The sequence below is a fragment of the Oreochromis aureus genome, linkage group 12 (genome assembly GCF_013358895.1).
Source record: "Oreochromis aureus strain Israel breed Guangdong linkage group 12, ZZ_aureus, whole genome shotgun sequence".
NCBI lineage: Eukaryota > Metazoa > Chordata > Actinopteri > Cichliformes > Cichlidae > Oreochromis > Oreochromis aureus.
Window position 1 is genome coordinate 39,461,117 of NC_052953.1, and position 16,444 is coordinate 39,477,560.

A 16,444-nucleotide genomic window follows, 5' to 3' on the forward strand; every position below is an offset into this window, starting at 1 on the left:
GGCCACACTCTCACCCCAGGTGCAGAGGCCTATTTCTGTTCAGGAATGTTGTGAATACTTTGAGATTTATATTAATTGCAATTCCTACCTCTACATTTATTTTTTAAAATATATAATTAGCACAGCGTGGCCGTGCAATGTTTTATATGTTTTTTTTAGTTTTTATTCCTATTAATTGTATTTTCACTTGTTACCTCTGAATTATTGAATCAGACCTAGATGACATGAAATTTTCAGCAAAATTATAATTCAAATACTCCTTTAATTATTGATTATTCTCATTAATTTTCGATCATTTTATATATTTTTCCATAGTATTACATTTGAATTTAACAGATCATTCTCTCAAATAACAGACAAATATTTGTGAAATTATGATACATTTCTGAATGTATTTTTACAATCTAAATATGCATACGTACAAACAAATATATTTAAAAAACAAGTAAATTGTGTTTTACTATATTTACAGTGATGTCATGTTATTTTACATTTGACATGTAAAATCACAGTCTACTTGTGTAAATTTAATGATATTCTAGAAAAACAGTACAAAACTGTAAAATATACAGTAAGATACTTTGACATTACTATTTTTTGGAACAGTGTACATAGACTACCTATTGGGACACTGGATGTCACCTCTCTGGCGGGGAAAGAGCCTGAGTTGCATGTGCATGAGGTTGAGAGGTACCAGTTAGATATAGTTGCAGGGTTCGTACGGGTGGTTGAAATCCTTGAAAATGCTTGAATTTTAATATTGTCTTTTCAAGGTTTGAAAAGTGCTTGAATTTCAGATCTGGTGCTTAAAAGTGCTTGAAACTGTAATTGTATTTAATTCACCACAAATAACTATCTGATTGAATAGTTTTATTATCAGAAAAAGAAATAAAATGAGTTGCAAAGTGCAAAAGCAAAATTTCTCCACCTGGGCTGCCTTGCACCTTGCATGTCAGTCTGTTGTGTGACACCGCCCCTCCCCCGAGCAGTTGGGGCTGAGTGCAATAAACATGCCTGGAGGCTGCCGCTTTAATGAAGGTCTGCTGGAAAAGGATCATTACAAATTATAGATAAGCAGAGGTCCAAATCCACGTGTAGCCACATGCAAAGTTTGCAAAAAAAATTTGCAGCTTTTCACGATGGGGGAATCTGCCCTTTTGAGTCACATGAAAGGTAAGTCTTAGTAACAAATTTATTAGTCTGTGCACGTTACAGTAATGCTAATTTGTTTATGTTCGCTAGCTAGCGAATCCGCGGGAGAAGTTATTAAAATGGATTGAGTGTGATGCAGTATGGCAGCGCTAGTATGTCATCTAGTTATGTCATGGTAATTTATGGAATGTGTTGTGAACTTAGCTAACATTATTTAGCAGTAGTGCGAGTTACTTCCCTCAACTGAAAGCTTTAAACAGTAGCCTGGTACATAATCAGCTAATTCAAGGCATCCGAAAAAAGTCTACAAAGCAGCGAAGTTGTCAACACCTAATTAGATGAATACAGGGGTTTTTTTTTTATGTATTTTGCAATCTGCAATGTTTTTCAAGTATTATGTTGGTGCCTTGCAACACTTTGGGGGTTGAATGGAGCTGGTGAATCTCAATGCATTCTGGCCGGTCGCTGCCATCCTGTTATTCTATGGCGTTATTTTTGTTCCACTGTTCTGAGCGCACGTAAAAAAAAAAATACCACGGGGGCCTCTTCCGTGGAGGCATGTTGGGTTCTTGTTCCGTCTCCTTTTCAGATTCTTCTGAGGAGGTATCAGTGGCCTGCTGGACAAATGAAACCTCTCCTCCATCAGAATCTGCTTCGTCCATTTCCTGAAGCAAGGCCAAAGCCTGTTGCGCGGAGAGGTTCTTCCTGCGTGGCAGTGATACGGAGGCCATCCTGATGTGCGTTCTCAGAAATGCGAACAAGAAATGATTCTCCCACCTGGGTCGGTCTGCTTTTATGCACAGCACTGTGCTGTACTCAAGCAATGGCACTCCCTCACATACACAGTGACAATGGAACAATGGAAGATCTGTGCTGAGAGTCAAGGAAGGTGTGAATGTGTGTCTTTTATATTTGCAGGTCAGTTAATGTGTGGGATATTTTGTATAGGTACGGCAGGCATTTCTGAAAGTTGTAACACAGAGGTTTGGCCTGACTTGGATCTGAGCAACTCTGAGTGAGCAAATGCAAATGTGCCAGGCCTCAAGGATAATGGGTGGTTTGCACAACAAAAGCTGGAGGAGAAACGAGCTGACGACCTGTGAAAATCTCAGCAGGGGTACTTAAAATGTTCCGTTCTTATTTAAAGAGATGACTCTGAATTAAATCTAACATTAAAAAAAATTTAAATTTAGGAGGAAACATTTACATAATATGACCATTTCAAACTCTGCCACTCTGTGTTCCTCGGCCTCTGCCTCGTTTGAGTTTTGGACGAAATGCATTCTGGGATATTTGCCTGGTTTTAGCTACAGTAGCTAGCAAGCTGATTGGAGACCAAAACAGCCAATCTGAAGTTTTTGCATCCAAGTCTGTGATTGGTTGGTTTTGTGGCACAAATATGATGGTGTACGGAAAGAGCTGAACAGGGCAGAGATGTTGAGAGCACGAGTAACACTGGGAGCAGGCCCGCAGAGATCTGAGCAAGAGCAAATGCAAAAACTGAGCAAGAGGGGCTGCTATTGTGTGTGTGTGTGTGTGTGTGTGTGTGTGTATATATGGATAATAGCAAACCCTGAAATACATTTTTTGCACGCAACAATGAACTTTGTTCCTTAAAATTTTGCCTTTCTTTGCTCAAAATAATTTTCTCCTCAAAATGCAACACTTGTACTTGCAATCTTTTTTTATGTGCGCTCAGAACCGTGGCACAAAAAAAAAAAAAACGCCATAGTATTCAAGAACAACAGGATTGCAGCAAGATATTGTATAATTGGGGGAAATAATGGTCATAAGAGGAGCTGATCCATATAGGTTAAAAGAATAGTCACTTTTTTAAGCACTACCTAAGTTACAGTAACAGTTAAATGTCTTTTTTTTTTTAAGTTAAACAACTTGTCTCCTGTTTCTTGTGTGTCATTTAGGAAAGAAGTATCAAAATCTAATGGCAAGACTTATTAATCGAGGTCCGGCAGTGTGGGATTTCTTCCAGTCAACAAGCCACACCTCAAACAGTAAAGCTAGATCCACATCAACATCCAGCAGTGTAGAGAGTGACAGTGCAGTGGAAAGCGCCAGTGTGGTAGAAGCAAGGGTTGCCCCTCTACCATCCACAGAGACATTTAATCCACATCCGACTACCACAAAGACAGCAAGCACTATAACATCATTTGTTACATCAAATTCAACTCTAAAAGCAGAAATATGCTGGGCAACAAAAGTTGTAACGAGCCACTATTCCTACAAATCATGTGAGAATGTCGGGGACATATTCAGAAGCATGTTTCCTGACAGTGACATAGCAAAACAGTTTACAGGTGGGGAAAGAAAAGTGGCATACCTCACTGCATTTGGGATTGGGCCTCATTTCTCCTCCTTAATGAAAGCTAAAGCCAAGAAAGAATTTGCATGTGTACTTCTATTTGATGAAAGTCTGAATAGGGAAATGAAGAAATGCCAGGTTGACATTCACATGAGATTTTGGAATGATAACCAATTTTTCATGGGTCATCACACTGCAGACCAAATGTATGAGAAGATTGAAAAAGTGTGTTCTGATATGGGCTTCCAAAATCTGATTTAGCTGTCAATGGATGGTCCAAATGTGAATTGGAAGACCTTCTCACTAGCCCAGCATAACACTGAATAACAAACAGGCAAAAAAATGTTAAATGTTGGAAGTTGTGGTTTGCACATCCTTTCCTCTTGACTTCTGTAATCATCGATGGCTTGAATATGTGGAGGTGGCTGAGCGTGCCCTTCAGATTTTGCCCTTTCTGAAAATGTATATTAGTGCTGCCAAAACAAAAACTGTAACAGAGCCAATTACAAAGTCTTTCAAAATGGCTCAGATGATTCTGAAAGATGAATTCTTCCCAGCAAAGCTCAACTTCTTTATAATGGTAGCTAGGGAAATCACGCCATTTTTAGTGTTATACCAGACTGACAAACCCATGCTTCCATTTATGTGCAGTGATCTCACAAATATCCTGAGGAGTTTAATGGAGAAGTTTATCAACCCCAGTGTCATGAAGAATGCAGCTACCCCAGTAAAGCTTCTTCAAGTTGACTATGCTGATCTGGTCAACCACATGGATGTCACCAAACTGAGAGTTGGATTTGTCACAGAGCGAGCCCTACAAGAACACATAAAGAACAACCCAGGAGCTGAGAAGCTGAGGCTCGAGTTTAGGCAGAACTGTAAGGTGTTTTTGTTGAAGATGGTCACCAAGCTCTTTGAACGGGCACCCCTTAAATATCCTCTTGTAAGAAGCCTGTCGGTTTGGGATCCAAGGGTGTTCCTCAAGAGCAAAGAGTTAAGTGTCCGAAAACTCACCACAATTCTACGAATCCTTGTGGAAGCTGGGTGCATCGAAGAAAAATGTTGTGATAAAATTCTGAGGGAGCCATTTTTATGACAACAGCATGATTTCGGCATCAGATTCTTTCAGGAACTTCAGCCCACTAAGTGGAAGATTGGATGAATTTTACGATGAACATTTATCCAACAAACCAGACTTTCACCACCTGTGGAAGGTAGTAAAACTTGTCTTGGTTCTCTCACATGGTCAAGCCTCTATTCAGAGAGGTTTTTCTGTTAACAAGGAGGTGATGGTTGAGAACCTTAAAGAGCATTCACTGATTGCTCAGCGGGTCATTATTGACCATGTAAACCATGTTGGAGGTTTGCGCAATGTAGCCTACACAAAGGAACTACTGCTCTCTGCAGCTGCAGCCAGGCAGAAGTATCACATGTATCCACTACATATGTATGTATATATGCTTATAATGCAGTTTTCCCCCTACCAGAGTTCCACCATCTATTTTTGCACTATTTCGAGTTGTTATTGCATTAACTCTTTGTATGATTTCCACAATACTTTAATTCAATGCCTACCTGAAAGACAAATTCTGTTATTTCTAATTTTTACTCTGAAGTTGTTTGTCAAGTGACATATGGCATAATACAGTCTTTTTCGTGCGATTAAAAAATAAAAGTGAAATCATTATGAGTATGTACGTTTTTGTATAAATATGTAAATTATGACAGTGGAAATGTGCTGGAAAAGCTTGAACATGGACCTTGAAAGTGCTTAAAAAGTGCTTGAATTTGATCCTGAAAAAGGTGTATGAACCCTGTAGTTGGACTCACCTCAATGCACAGCTTGGAAAGCCTGGAACCAGTCTCCTGGAGAGGGGCTGGACTCTGTCGCAGTCTGGAGTTGCCCTTAGTGAAAAGCACAGGACACCTTCCTCAGGCTTTCTGCCTGTACGTTAAACATCAGTAAGTTTGTACGGGTTTTTCCCTATGGACGAGAGGGTTTGTTCCCTGCGCCTTTGGGTTGGGGAATGGGTCCTGACTGACATCTGCGCTTATGCACCGAACGACCGTTCAGAGTACCCAGCCTTCTTGGAGTCCACCTCACTTCCTACTGGGATACTTCAACACTCATGTGGACAACGACAGTTAGACCTCAAGCGGGATGATTTGGAGAAATGGCCTATCGGATCTGAACTCGAGCAATGTTTTGTTACTGGACTTTTGTGCAAACCACAGTTTGCACGTGGCACCAAGACACTCTAGGCCACAGGGCGATGATTGATTTTGTAATCATATCATCAGATCTGTGACCATATGTTCTGAAAACTTAGGTATAGAGAGGTGCTGAGCTGTCAACTCATCACCACATGGATCATGTGGCAGGGGCAGATGCTGGACAGACCTGGTGTGACTAAAAGTTTAGTGAGGGTGCACTGAGAACGCCTGCCAGAGGCCTCCCACCTACAACTGAAGTTTGACAGCATTCACAGGGAGACTGTGGACATTGAGTCCTAATGGACCTCCATTGCTGAAGCTGCTGCACTGATCTGCGTCCACAAGGTGGTTGGCGCCTGTCGTGCTGGTAACCCTGGAACTAGATGGCAGACACCGGAGGTGAAGGCTGAAGAAGAAGTTCTATTGAGCTTGGTTAGCCTATGGGACATTCTGAGGCAGCCAATAGGTACCCACAGACCAAGCAGAACGCAGCTTGGGCAGTGGCTGAAGCAAAAACTCAGGTGCGGGAGGTGTTTTTGAGCATTCAGACAGCCCTACAACATCCAGAGCCTTCCGGAACTCAGGGTGAACCCAGCCACCCCATGAGCTACCTGTGATCATATAAGGATCAAAGAGCTTGTAGCAACAGGCCAGACACTGCATACTCCCGAAGCACCTCCCACAGGACACGAAGGACAGGGTTGAATGCCTTCTCCAAGTCCACAAAACACCTGTAGACTAGTTGGCCAAACTCTCATTTACCCTTGAGAGGGTAAAGAGCTGGTCCATTGTTCCACGACCAGGATGAAAACAACATTGTTCCTTCTGTATCCGAGGTTCGACTAACGGATGGATTCTCCCACCCTGGAACAGACTCTCCCAGGGAGGGAGAAGTTTTATCCCCATACAGTTGGAGCACAGCCTGCGGTCCCCCTTCTTAAAGAATCTAGAGGTTACCAGCGGCAGCACGGTGGCACTGTGGTTAGCACTGTTGCTGCACAGCGAGGAGGTCCTGAGTTCAGTTCCACCATCAGGCTGGGGTCTTTTTGTGTGGAGTTTATATGTTCTCCCCGTGTTTGTGTGGGTTCCCTCTGGTTACTCCGGCTTCCTCCCACAGTCCAAAGACATGCAGTGTAGGGGATAGGTTAATTGATGAATCTAAATTGCCCATAGGTATGAAAGCGGGAGTGAATGTGAGTGCAAATGGTTGTCTGTCTCTGTGTGTTAGCCCTGCAACAGACTGACGACCTGTCCAGGGTGTACCCCCGCCTCTTGCCCTATGACAGCTGGGATAGGCTCCAGCACCCCCCCGACCCTGAAAAGGATAAGCAGAAGCGAATGGATGGATGGTACCGCCCCTGATAAAGACGTGTCAACCAAGACAGCCCTGCAACATCAAGAGCCTTCAGGAACTCAGGGCGAACCTCATCCACCCCACGATCTACCTGTGATCTACCTGCAGGATACACGGTGCAGTCACGAGCTGTGGGTAGTGACTGAAAGAATTAGATTGCACATACAAGCGGCGGAAATAAGCTTTCTGCAAAGGGTGGCTGGCCTCTCTTCTAGAGATAGGGTGAGGTGTTCTGCCATCTAGGAAGGGCTCAGAGTAGAGCCGCTGTTCCTCCGCATCGAAATGAGTCAATATGGGTGGTTTGAGTATCTGACAGTGATGCTTCCTGGGCACCTCCTGGCATAGTTAATAATTAATAAACACATGTAGTCCTCATTTAGTACTTTGATTTGCAGCATGTTTCACAATATGAAAAAACATAATGTCACATGAGGACATACATATAAGCTTTACTTTTCTAGTTTATCAAATACCACTGAGCAATCCTTACCTTTAAATACATTATAACCTCTCTTCTTCCTCTCCTCTCCTGTCCTGTCTTTCTTATCTTTCTCCATCTCTGACTGAACTTAGCTCCATCTCTTCATGTGAAAAACAGCAGCTGGACCTTTAGCTAGCTACACACTATGCACACAAAGAGTTTCTGTGTTTGCTGATATTTGTTGAGCTGATAGAAACATTTCATTTAAAATTACCTGACACACCACGCTGAAATACCACAACTTAAGTACACCTCCAGTCATTCCCAGTGTTGTGTCAAAAAACAAACAAGCAAAAAAAAAAAACCACTGTCACACTTTTAACCTCTGACTTTGGCACATGTCATCTCTTTTAATGCGACATCCCCTGGTAATTAATAAACGAACAGGACTGCAATTCATTTGTTACTGTTTAGGTTCAAATTAGTTTGATGTTTGAGGACTCTCGGTGATGAAATAATAATTCCCCTCAAATGTGTTAAAGCAAAAATAACGAGCCTGGTTTTAAAATGTAAGGAGTAGAAAGTAAAGATATTTGTTTAAAAATGTAGGCAGTAAAAGCAAAAAAGTATTCAGAAAAACAAATACTTAAGTAGAAATTTTAGGTAATTTTAGGTATCTGTACTTAAGTACAGTAACAAAGTACACTACCGTGTACTTTGTTACTAATGGTACACATTAGTGTACTTCCAACCTCTGAAAATCAGTCCTTTTTTTTTTTCTTTTTTTTTAGCTATTGCTAAATACAGAGGTTTTTTTTTCTGGAATTGAAGATGTTTCTTAAAAAGTCTTATTCACCCTTCACTATTCATTTCGACATTTTTATAAATTTTCTGTTACAGATTATTCTAGTTTGGTTCCAAATAGGTGAAAAGTCTACAGAAAGTTATAAAACCTGAAACAAATCCTATCTTAAAATGGGTTAATCAGCTGAATGAATTAGCTCCTACTGGTATGAGGGAAACACCTGGTCCTTTGCCTTTAATACTTATTTACTACTTACTAAGTCAGAGTTGTATGGGCAGATTGGCCCAGTGCTCCTACTACTGATTCATTCTTTAGCTAAATGTAAAAGGTTTTCACTCCCTTTGTTGTCCCATATGACACAACAGTCATTTATTCTAAAACGCAACACAAATGATTACATTTCTGCTGTAATGTATTTTTGTCATCAGATTAAGCAGTGGGCAATTACTTTGTGGAAAAAATAATTAGATGCAGTTGTTTTTTCCCCCAGCTTAACGTAACAACTCTCAAATGTATTACTGACTGGCTTTCTATATCCTTCTTCCTCCTCCTTCAGTCTGTCCCTGATGCCAGCCCTATGAAGCGCTCAGCCTCAACTGTGACCCCACAGCGGCCCCAAGAGGTCAACTTAAGGGACTACACCCTGGAAAAACCAAGCCAGGAGAGACCCCACCACCATCACCATCACCGTCGCTGCCACCACCGTAGAGACCGAGACAGAGATAGAGACAGAGACAGAGAGAACAGACAGAGGTCTTTAGATGCACCTTTGGCAGGTCAACCTCCCGGTTCTGCTGGTAAAGTCAGTCAGAATTTATACACAAACACTATCAAAAGTGTACAAAGACATTCACTGTAATCTAGTCCCACTTAGTATTGGACTGTTCCATCATGCTATCCTATAATTTTATGTGATTGTTTTTAGTTCAGTTGCAATTCATTTATATGGTACCAACTCACAACAATGATTTCCTTTAAGGGGCTTTATATTATAGGACACATGATCTGCAATATTAGCAAGAGAACCCCAGCCACTCACTAAGAACAAGCACTTAGTGACAATGGGGTTGCAGAAGTCCCTTTTAACCAGAAAAAACCTCTAGTGCAGTAGGAGAATAAAAAAAACGGCGAAACAAAGGCTCTGGACGAGCAGTGCACAGTGGATTGTGATCCCCAGCAATCTTAGTGTCCAAGATGAAGACTCCTCCTCCCTTTCAACTTTGGAATGCTCTGCACTACAGGTATACCTGCAGTCTGAGAGCAAAAGTATTTGGGGAGATTTTTTAGGATGGGTCTTTAAGATAAATGATAATGACTTTAGTGAGCCAATAAAGTGAAGCTTAAATGGAAGACATATAGTCTCCCTCACATCCTAGTTTTTCAGCATTACTAAAATGTGTTCCTTATTTTGATAGTATTGCACAGATGAAAGAAGGCAGTCTTGTTTGTTTAACATGCAAGTTAAACGTGACAGATGTCTTGGTCAAAAATAGAACGTAGAAGCAGAAAATGACATGTATTCCAGATATCCAGACTTTCATAGTCTAATAGCACTGGGTATCTGCATGTCAGTGGAATCACAATGTTTTCTGTTAACATCGCCTAAGTGAAGCTCACCCAATGAGCTCTGTGTGGTCAACAACAGACACATATTATGCCCATATCAAGGTCTAAACCAGAGATAGTCAGGGGCGGGACCTCTCTGATTGGCCGTGGTTCAGATATTCCTGTACGTTTGAACGTGCAGGCAGATAGAGAGAAGTGAGAAGCTTGAATAAAGCAATATCGATTCATTAAATCCTGAATCAACTTTTAAATATAAATGTCGTTTGCCAGAAATGCCAGAATCTCAGGTTAAACCTCACAAAACTATTTCGACAACCACCAAACAGCTAAAACAGTAAATGAGAACAGGAAACGGATTCCACACAAAGACGTAAACAGAGAGCGCGGACCCGATGCATCAGTGAGACGGCAAGTACATGGACAAGGCCATCGATGCTAAAAGCTGACAACTTACTGATTCTGATGCTACCTGTGATCAAAACTATGCTTCACATTTTATAAACATCATCATGAATTGCCTCTTACTTTTGCTGTTTTGCTTCTACCACGATAAAATCACACGCTGCACAGTGCTCTCTCTCAATGTACTTCAAGAACTGTTTTCTATCTCAAATCTCTGTTTTCTGCATTATTCATTCAAGTTATGTACAGTGCTGTTGGACGGTGTTGTTGTTTTTTTTCCAAAAATGACCTCCGACAAGAAAGCCTAATTTCAGCTATTTAATAGCGAAGAAATGTAAACTTTTTAAAATTATGCCAAATTGCAAAACACTTGGCTCTGTTTCTAATAAAACCATTGGGTTTCTTCAGTTTTTGATCTACTGCAGAATATTTTTAAGGCTGCCGCTATCTGCCTTTTCCTCTCAGACTACAAGTATACCTGTAGTTCACAGAGCATTCCAAAGTAGGATGGGAGGCTATAAAAAGCCAGGCCAGGAAAATCTCCTTCATGCATTTCTGTGTTTTATCCTCAGTTACTTTGACACAAATGCATCTGCTGTGATACTTACACCTCTGAAGTCTTACAAGTGTCAGTACTGATAAATTATAAGAATTGTAATAATTCTGACTGTCTGAGTCAAAACTGAATCGAATCGGGAAATGGGACCTTCTGAATCGGAATCGAATGGATTATAAAAATCAGTGACGACACCCAGCCCTAGTGAGTAGCCTAGACCTGACAGTGGATGTAGCTGTGGGTGATGAGAAAAGATAAAAGAACGATTGATAACTTTTTCATCAAGTTAAGGCCTGATCCATCAGAAATTCATAGCCAGTGCTCTGACACGGAGACATCAACCTCTGGAACGCTGAAAAAGCACAGTGTATCCAGAAAATACATTATATGCACTACCCAAGTGTCCCCTCTCCCCACTGCCTTTCAGCGTCAGGCAGCAGCAAACAGGTCGTCGGAGGAGGCAGAGATGATGATTGTGTGGATGCCCTAAAAGGGCTTCCACACTATTGAGTTCCTGTTTCTCTTTATTCTTTATTGTGTGGATGCCCTAAAAGGGCTTCCACACTATTGAGTTCCTGTTTCTCTTTATTGTGTGGATGCCCTAAAAGGGCTTCCACACTATTGAGTTCCTGTTTCTCTTTATTCTTTATTATTGTGTGGATGCCTTCAAAGGCATCCACACTATTGTTTTCCTGTTTCTCTTTATTCTTTATTGTGTGGATGCCCTCAAAGGGCTTCCACACTATTGAGTTCCTGTTTCTCTTTATTCTTTATACTTTATTCTTCTAGTTGCTCCGTATTTCGCCGTTTAACTACTCCCTCAGTTTTCAGCCGATTTTCACCGTTCAAACTCTAAACTGTTCTGCTCTTTCTGCTAATGACTGCTATGACTTTTGGTGTTTATTACTATTATACTTTTTAAAATATTACACTTTTTTCCTTTAATTTGTCCCATTGAAATGAATGGAAAACTTCCACAATTCTGCTAAAACTTGCTTGTTTTTGAAACTTAACTACTTTGTCATACTTTCACCTAGAAACTCCATTCAAACTTTAAAATGTTCTCAGATTATTGGGCTATTCCTGTCTGATACAGCTTTTTCAGATCTTCTACCGTTTTAATCTTATCTCTCTTTAAGTTTTCAGTTGCAAAATTGTGATTTTTCAGAAAATACATGCGTTGCTATGGTTGCTATGCAATTAACTCAGAGTGAGCGCAGGTCTGTTCTGAATTTTCTCTTCATGTCTGAACAACTTCTTGCTACTCGCTCAATTTCCACTCAACCCCCACAAATTATACATCAAAACATAGGTATTTTTGCTGGCTTTCAGAAAATGTCAGTATCACTGTTGTGGAAGTTACAGATTTTTATCAAATCGCCTCAGAGCAACACAAAGTCTGAAAACTCTCCATAGAAAGTCAATGGAGAGTCTGTTCAAAATCAGCGCTGGGACTCTCTAATGAGAAGCATTTTCAAATCGTCATATCTCTTTAACAAAGCAAAGTTAGGACATGAGGCTTGTGCCAATATATCTTCAGACACTGCTGACACTCACAGTGGAAGCAGTTTTTACAATTATCTTACCGTTGAGCAATGAATTACGTTTGTTTGAGGGGTGGAAATCTGTCCTCCTCTCAGTTTTCAAACGCCGAAAATGAACCCGTTTCTTCTCTCGTCATATCTCCGCGATGGAGGTACAAAGAGCAATGAAAATCGCAGTCAAAGTACACCAAAGTCCGCTGATTCACCCAGTACAAGAATTATGCTGCTAGCCCTCCTAGTTTTTGAGTTACACGACGTTTTGTAACTCCAAAAAACGGCGTTTTTCACCTCTCACCGCGATCTATTTCTGACTGGTTATCAATCTGGTTTTCAGGCACCCGCCCCCTTTCCAGGTGGCGCAATTGGTAATGACACGGCTCTGCAGCTCAAAGGTCGTGGGTTCAATCCCACCTTGGTCCACATGTTTTTTTTTTCACTACAAATTTAGACACTATCACAGACCTGTAATTTATATTGCTAATTTATTACAATTCTGCAAAGTTTTATGATTTTAGCAGCTTTTCTAATATGGACCTCAGATTCTTGTTAACGCTCCATGGCAGAAACAAGTACACAGCCTGATGAAGCAGACAGAGGCAGTACCTCTGATTGGTGAATTTGAGCAGAACCAGGTTGTTCTTTCATTTCATTTCTTTATTTCACACATGGTTCAACAGTGTTTCTTTTTCTACATACAGAACCTTGTGCCTCTTTTCAGCAGAAATTCTGCTCATTCACCTCTTTTCAGCGCAACGTTCTGCTTCTTTCCCTCTTTTCTGCAAAATTTTCAGCCTTTTCACCTCTTATCAGCACAATTCTGAGCAGCTTCTGCTCATTTCAACAAATTTGTCAGTCTCTCCACCTCTTCTTTGTGAGAATGAGTTTGGCTCAGTGAGATGAGCGGCTGCTTTGAGACCAGGAGGGCCAGGTTTGAATCCTGCTCAGGGCAATTTTTGTTTTTTTCACCACCATACAACTTTTTGCAACTTTTCATCTTTTTCAGTTTTTGAGCTGACAGCTTCAGCAATAAGGCATCCACACAGCATTTTCGCAGGAAATGCAAATTTTTCTAGTTCTTTATTATTGTGTGGATGCCCTAAAGGGCTTCCACACTATTGAGTTCCTGTTTCTCTTTATTGTGTGGATGCCCTAAAAGGGCTTCCACACTATTGAGTTCCTGTTTCTCTTTATTCTTTATTATTATTGTGTGGATGCCCTCAAAGGGCTTCCACACTATTGAGTTCCTGTTTCTCTTTATTCTTTATTGTGTGGATGCCCTCAAGGGCTTCCACACTATTGAGTTCCTGTTTCTCTTTATTCTTTATCTTTTCTTCATCTTCAAGTTGCTTCCGTCGTTTTTTTCAGCACTGAACTACTTCCGCAGTTTTTGTCCGATTTTCTCCGCTCAAACTCTACACTGTTCTGCTCTTTCTGCTTATTGCAGCTATGACTTTTGGTGTTTATTACTGTTATACTTTTAAAATATTACACTTTTTCCTTTAATTTGTCCCATTGAAATGAATAGAAAACTTCCACAATTCTGCTAAAACTTGCCTGTTTTTGAAACTTAACTACTTTCTTATACTTTCACCTAGGAACTCCATTCAAACTTTAAAATGTTCTCAAATTATTGGACTATTCCTGAGTGATTCAGCTTTTTCAGATCTTCTACCATTTTAATCTTATCCCTCTTTAAATTTTCAGTTGCAAAATTGTGATTTTTCAGAAAATACATGCGTTGTTATGGTTGCTATGCAATTAACTCAGAGTGTACACTCGTCCATTCTGAATTTTCTCTTCATGTCCGAACAACTTCTTGCTACTCGCTCAATTTCCACTCAACTCCCACAAATTATACATCAAAATGTAGGTATTTTTGCTGGCTTTCAGAAAATGTCACTATCATTGTTGTGGGATTTATAGAATTTTGGCAAATCTCCTCAGACCAACACAAAAGTCTCAAAACTCTCCATAGAAAGTCAATGGAGAGCTTGTTCAAAATCACCGCTGGAATTCTCTAATGAGAGGCATTTTCAAATCGTCATATCTCCTTAACAAAACAGAGTTGAGACATGAGGCTTGTGCCAATATATCTTCAGACAGTCCTGATGCTCACAATTCAAGAATTTTTTTCTCACCTATTACCGTTTGGCCATGAATTGCATATGTTTGAGAGTAGGAAATTTGTCCCTCGCTCAGATCTCTTCAGATTTCAAACTCTGGAAATGAGACACTTTTTTCTCTCGTCATATCTTTTTGATGGATTGCAACAGAGCCCTGAAAATTTCCATGACTGTTCACCAAAGCCTGCTGTTTCTTACAGTGAAAGAATGATTTTGATGCTCCATATAGATTTAGAGTTACAAAACGTTGTTTGAGGGCAGGTCAAGGCAGTTTTGCTTTGCCTCTACTCAGTTACAGTGTATTACAAGTCATATATCTTCAATAATTTATATTTTATCTCTGAATTATGAAGACCTGAAGATTTCCCCATCTCTTCTGAACAAAACGGTGTCAGAATGACTGTTCTAGCTACTACGGTTAGGAAATTATGGCCATTTGTTCGAGGGGAATCCTGAATGTGAGAAATACACTGCAGAAAACTCATAGCTGTCTCTGTGTCTGTGTGTGTAAGTGCTGATTACAGCAGGTGCAGCCAATTTAGCTGACCTAGATATACCAAGCCCAGACTCTTAACAGCCCCTGTACACTTTGCTCTCTGTGTATGTGTGTGTGTGTATCAATATCTCTCCCATGTTAAAGTATTACTCCTCCATAATAGTATTTGTGCTAAATCAAAGTACTTCTACTACATCTTAGTACTTCTGCTCAATCATAGTATTTCTGCTAAATCATAGTATTTTTGAAAAATCATGGTGTTTGTGCCAAATCATGGTTTTGGGGCAAAACCATAATATTTATTTCATGTTATAGTATTACTACTAAGTGGAGGAATGTCTGTTATGTTATAGTATATTTGCTGCCAAATCATAGTATTTATCCCAAATCATAGTATTTATGCAAAATTACAGTATTTCTGCTAAAAAGCAGAAATAGTACCTTTTAGCAGAAATTTCTGTGAAAAGATATTATTTATGTTAAAACATAGTATTTCTGCTAAATCATAGTATTTGTGCCAAATCATAGTATTTATAGCAAATCATAGTATTTGTGCCCAAACATAGTATTTCTGCCAAATTGTAGTATTCCTTCAAAATCAGAGTATCACTGTAATTTCGGAGTATTTGAGCAAAATCGTAGTATTTGTGCAAAAACATACTATGTCTGCTAAATCACAGTACATGTGTTATGTTATTGTACTACTACTAAGGCATAGTATTTCTGCCAATAAGAGTATTTGTACTAAATCATAGTACTTGTGCCAAATCATAGTATTTCTGCCATATTGTGCTAGTTGTGCAAAAACATAGACTGTCTGCAAAATCATAGTATATCTATTATGTTATAGTATTACTACTAAGTCGTAGACTTTCTGTTTTGTTATAGTATATCTGCTGAATATAGTATATGTGCCAAATCATAGTATTTATAGCAAATCATTGTATTTGTGCTAAAACATAGTATTTCTGCCAAATTATAGTATTTCTGTAAAACCAGAATGTCTGCAAAATCATCATATATCTGTGATGTTATGGTTTTACTACTAATGCATAGTATTTCTGCAAAATCATAGTATTTTTGCAGAAACATAGTACTTCTGGTAAATCATAGTATTTCTACTAAATAGTATTTCTGCCTGATCATATTATTTGTTTCAAATCATAGCATTCGAACCAAATCATAGTATTTGTGCCAAAACATTGTATTTGTACAAAGTCATAATATTTCTTCTAAATCATAGTATTTCAGTCAAATCTCAGTAGTTGTGCTAAAATGCAGTATTATTGCCAAATCATAGTATTTGTACTCAAACATATCAGTTCAACTTATTTAACTCTTCTCAACAGCCCAACACCTCTTCTTCACCCCGTTTCAGCAGAATTGTGAGTGTTTTCACCCCTTTTCAGCACAAATCCCAGCTTTTTCAGGTGTTTTCAACAGAACTCTCTTTTTTAGCAGACATTCTGCTGATTCACCTGTTTCAGTGCA

The 16,444-nt window shown here is 39.7% G+C and overlaps 1 protein-coding gene across 1 annotated transcript in view; it reads left to right on the forward strand.

Annotated features, from left to right (window-relative positions):
• cacna1ba (calcium channel, voltage-dependent, N type, alpha 1B subunit, a) overlaps positions 1-16,444 on the forward strand; it is a 340,688-nt gene that overhangs the window by 240,539 nt on the left and 83,705 nt on the right. The window contains exon 46 of the mRNA XM_039620693.1: positions 8,823-9,063. Within this exon, the coding sequence (XP_039476627.1) occupies positions 8,823-9,063 (241 nt within the window). The remainder of the gene's footprint in view (positions 1-8,822; positions 9,064-16,444) is intronic.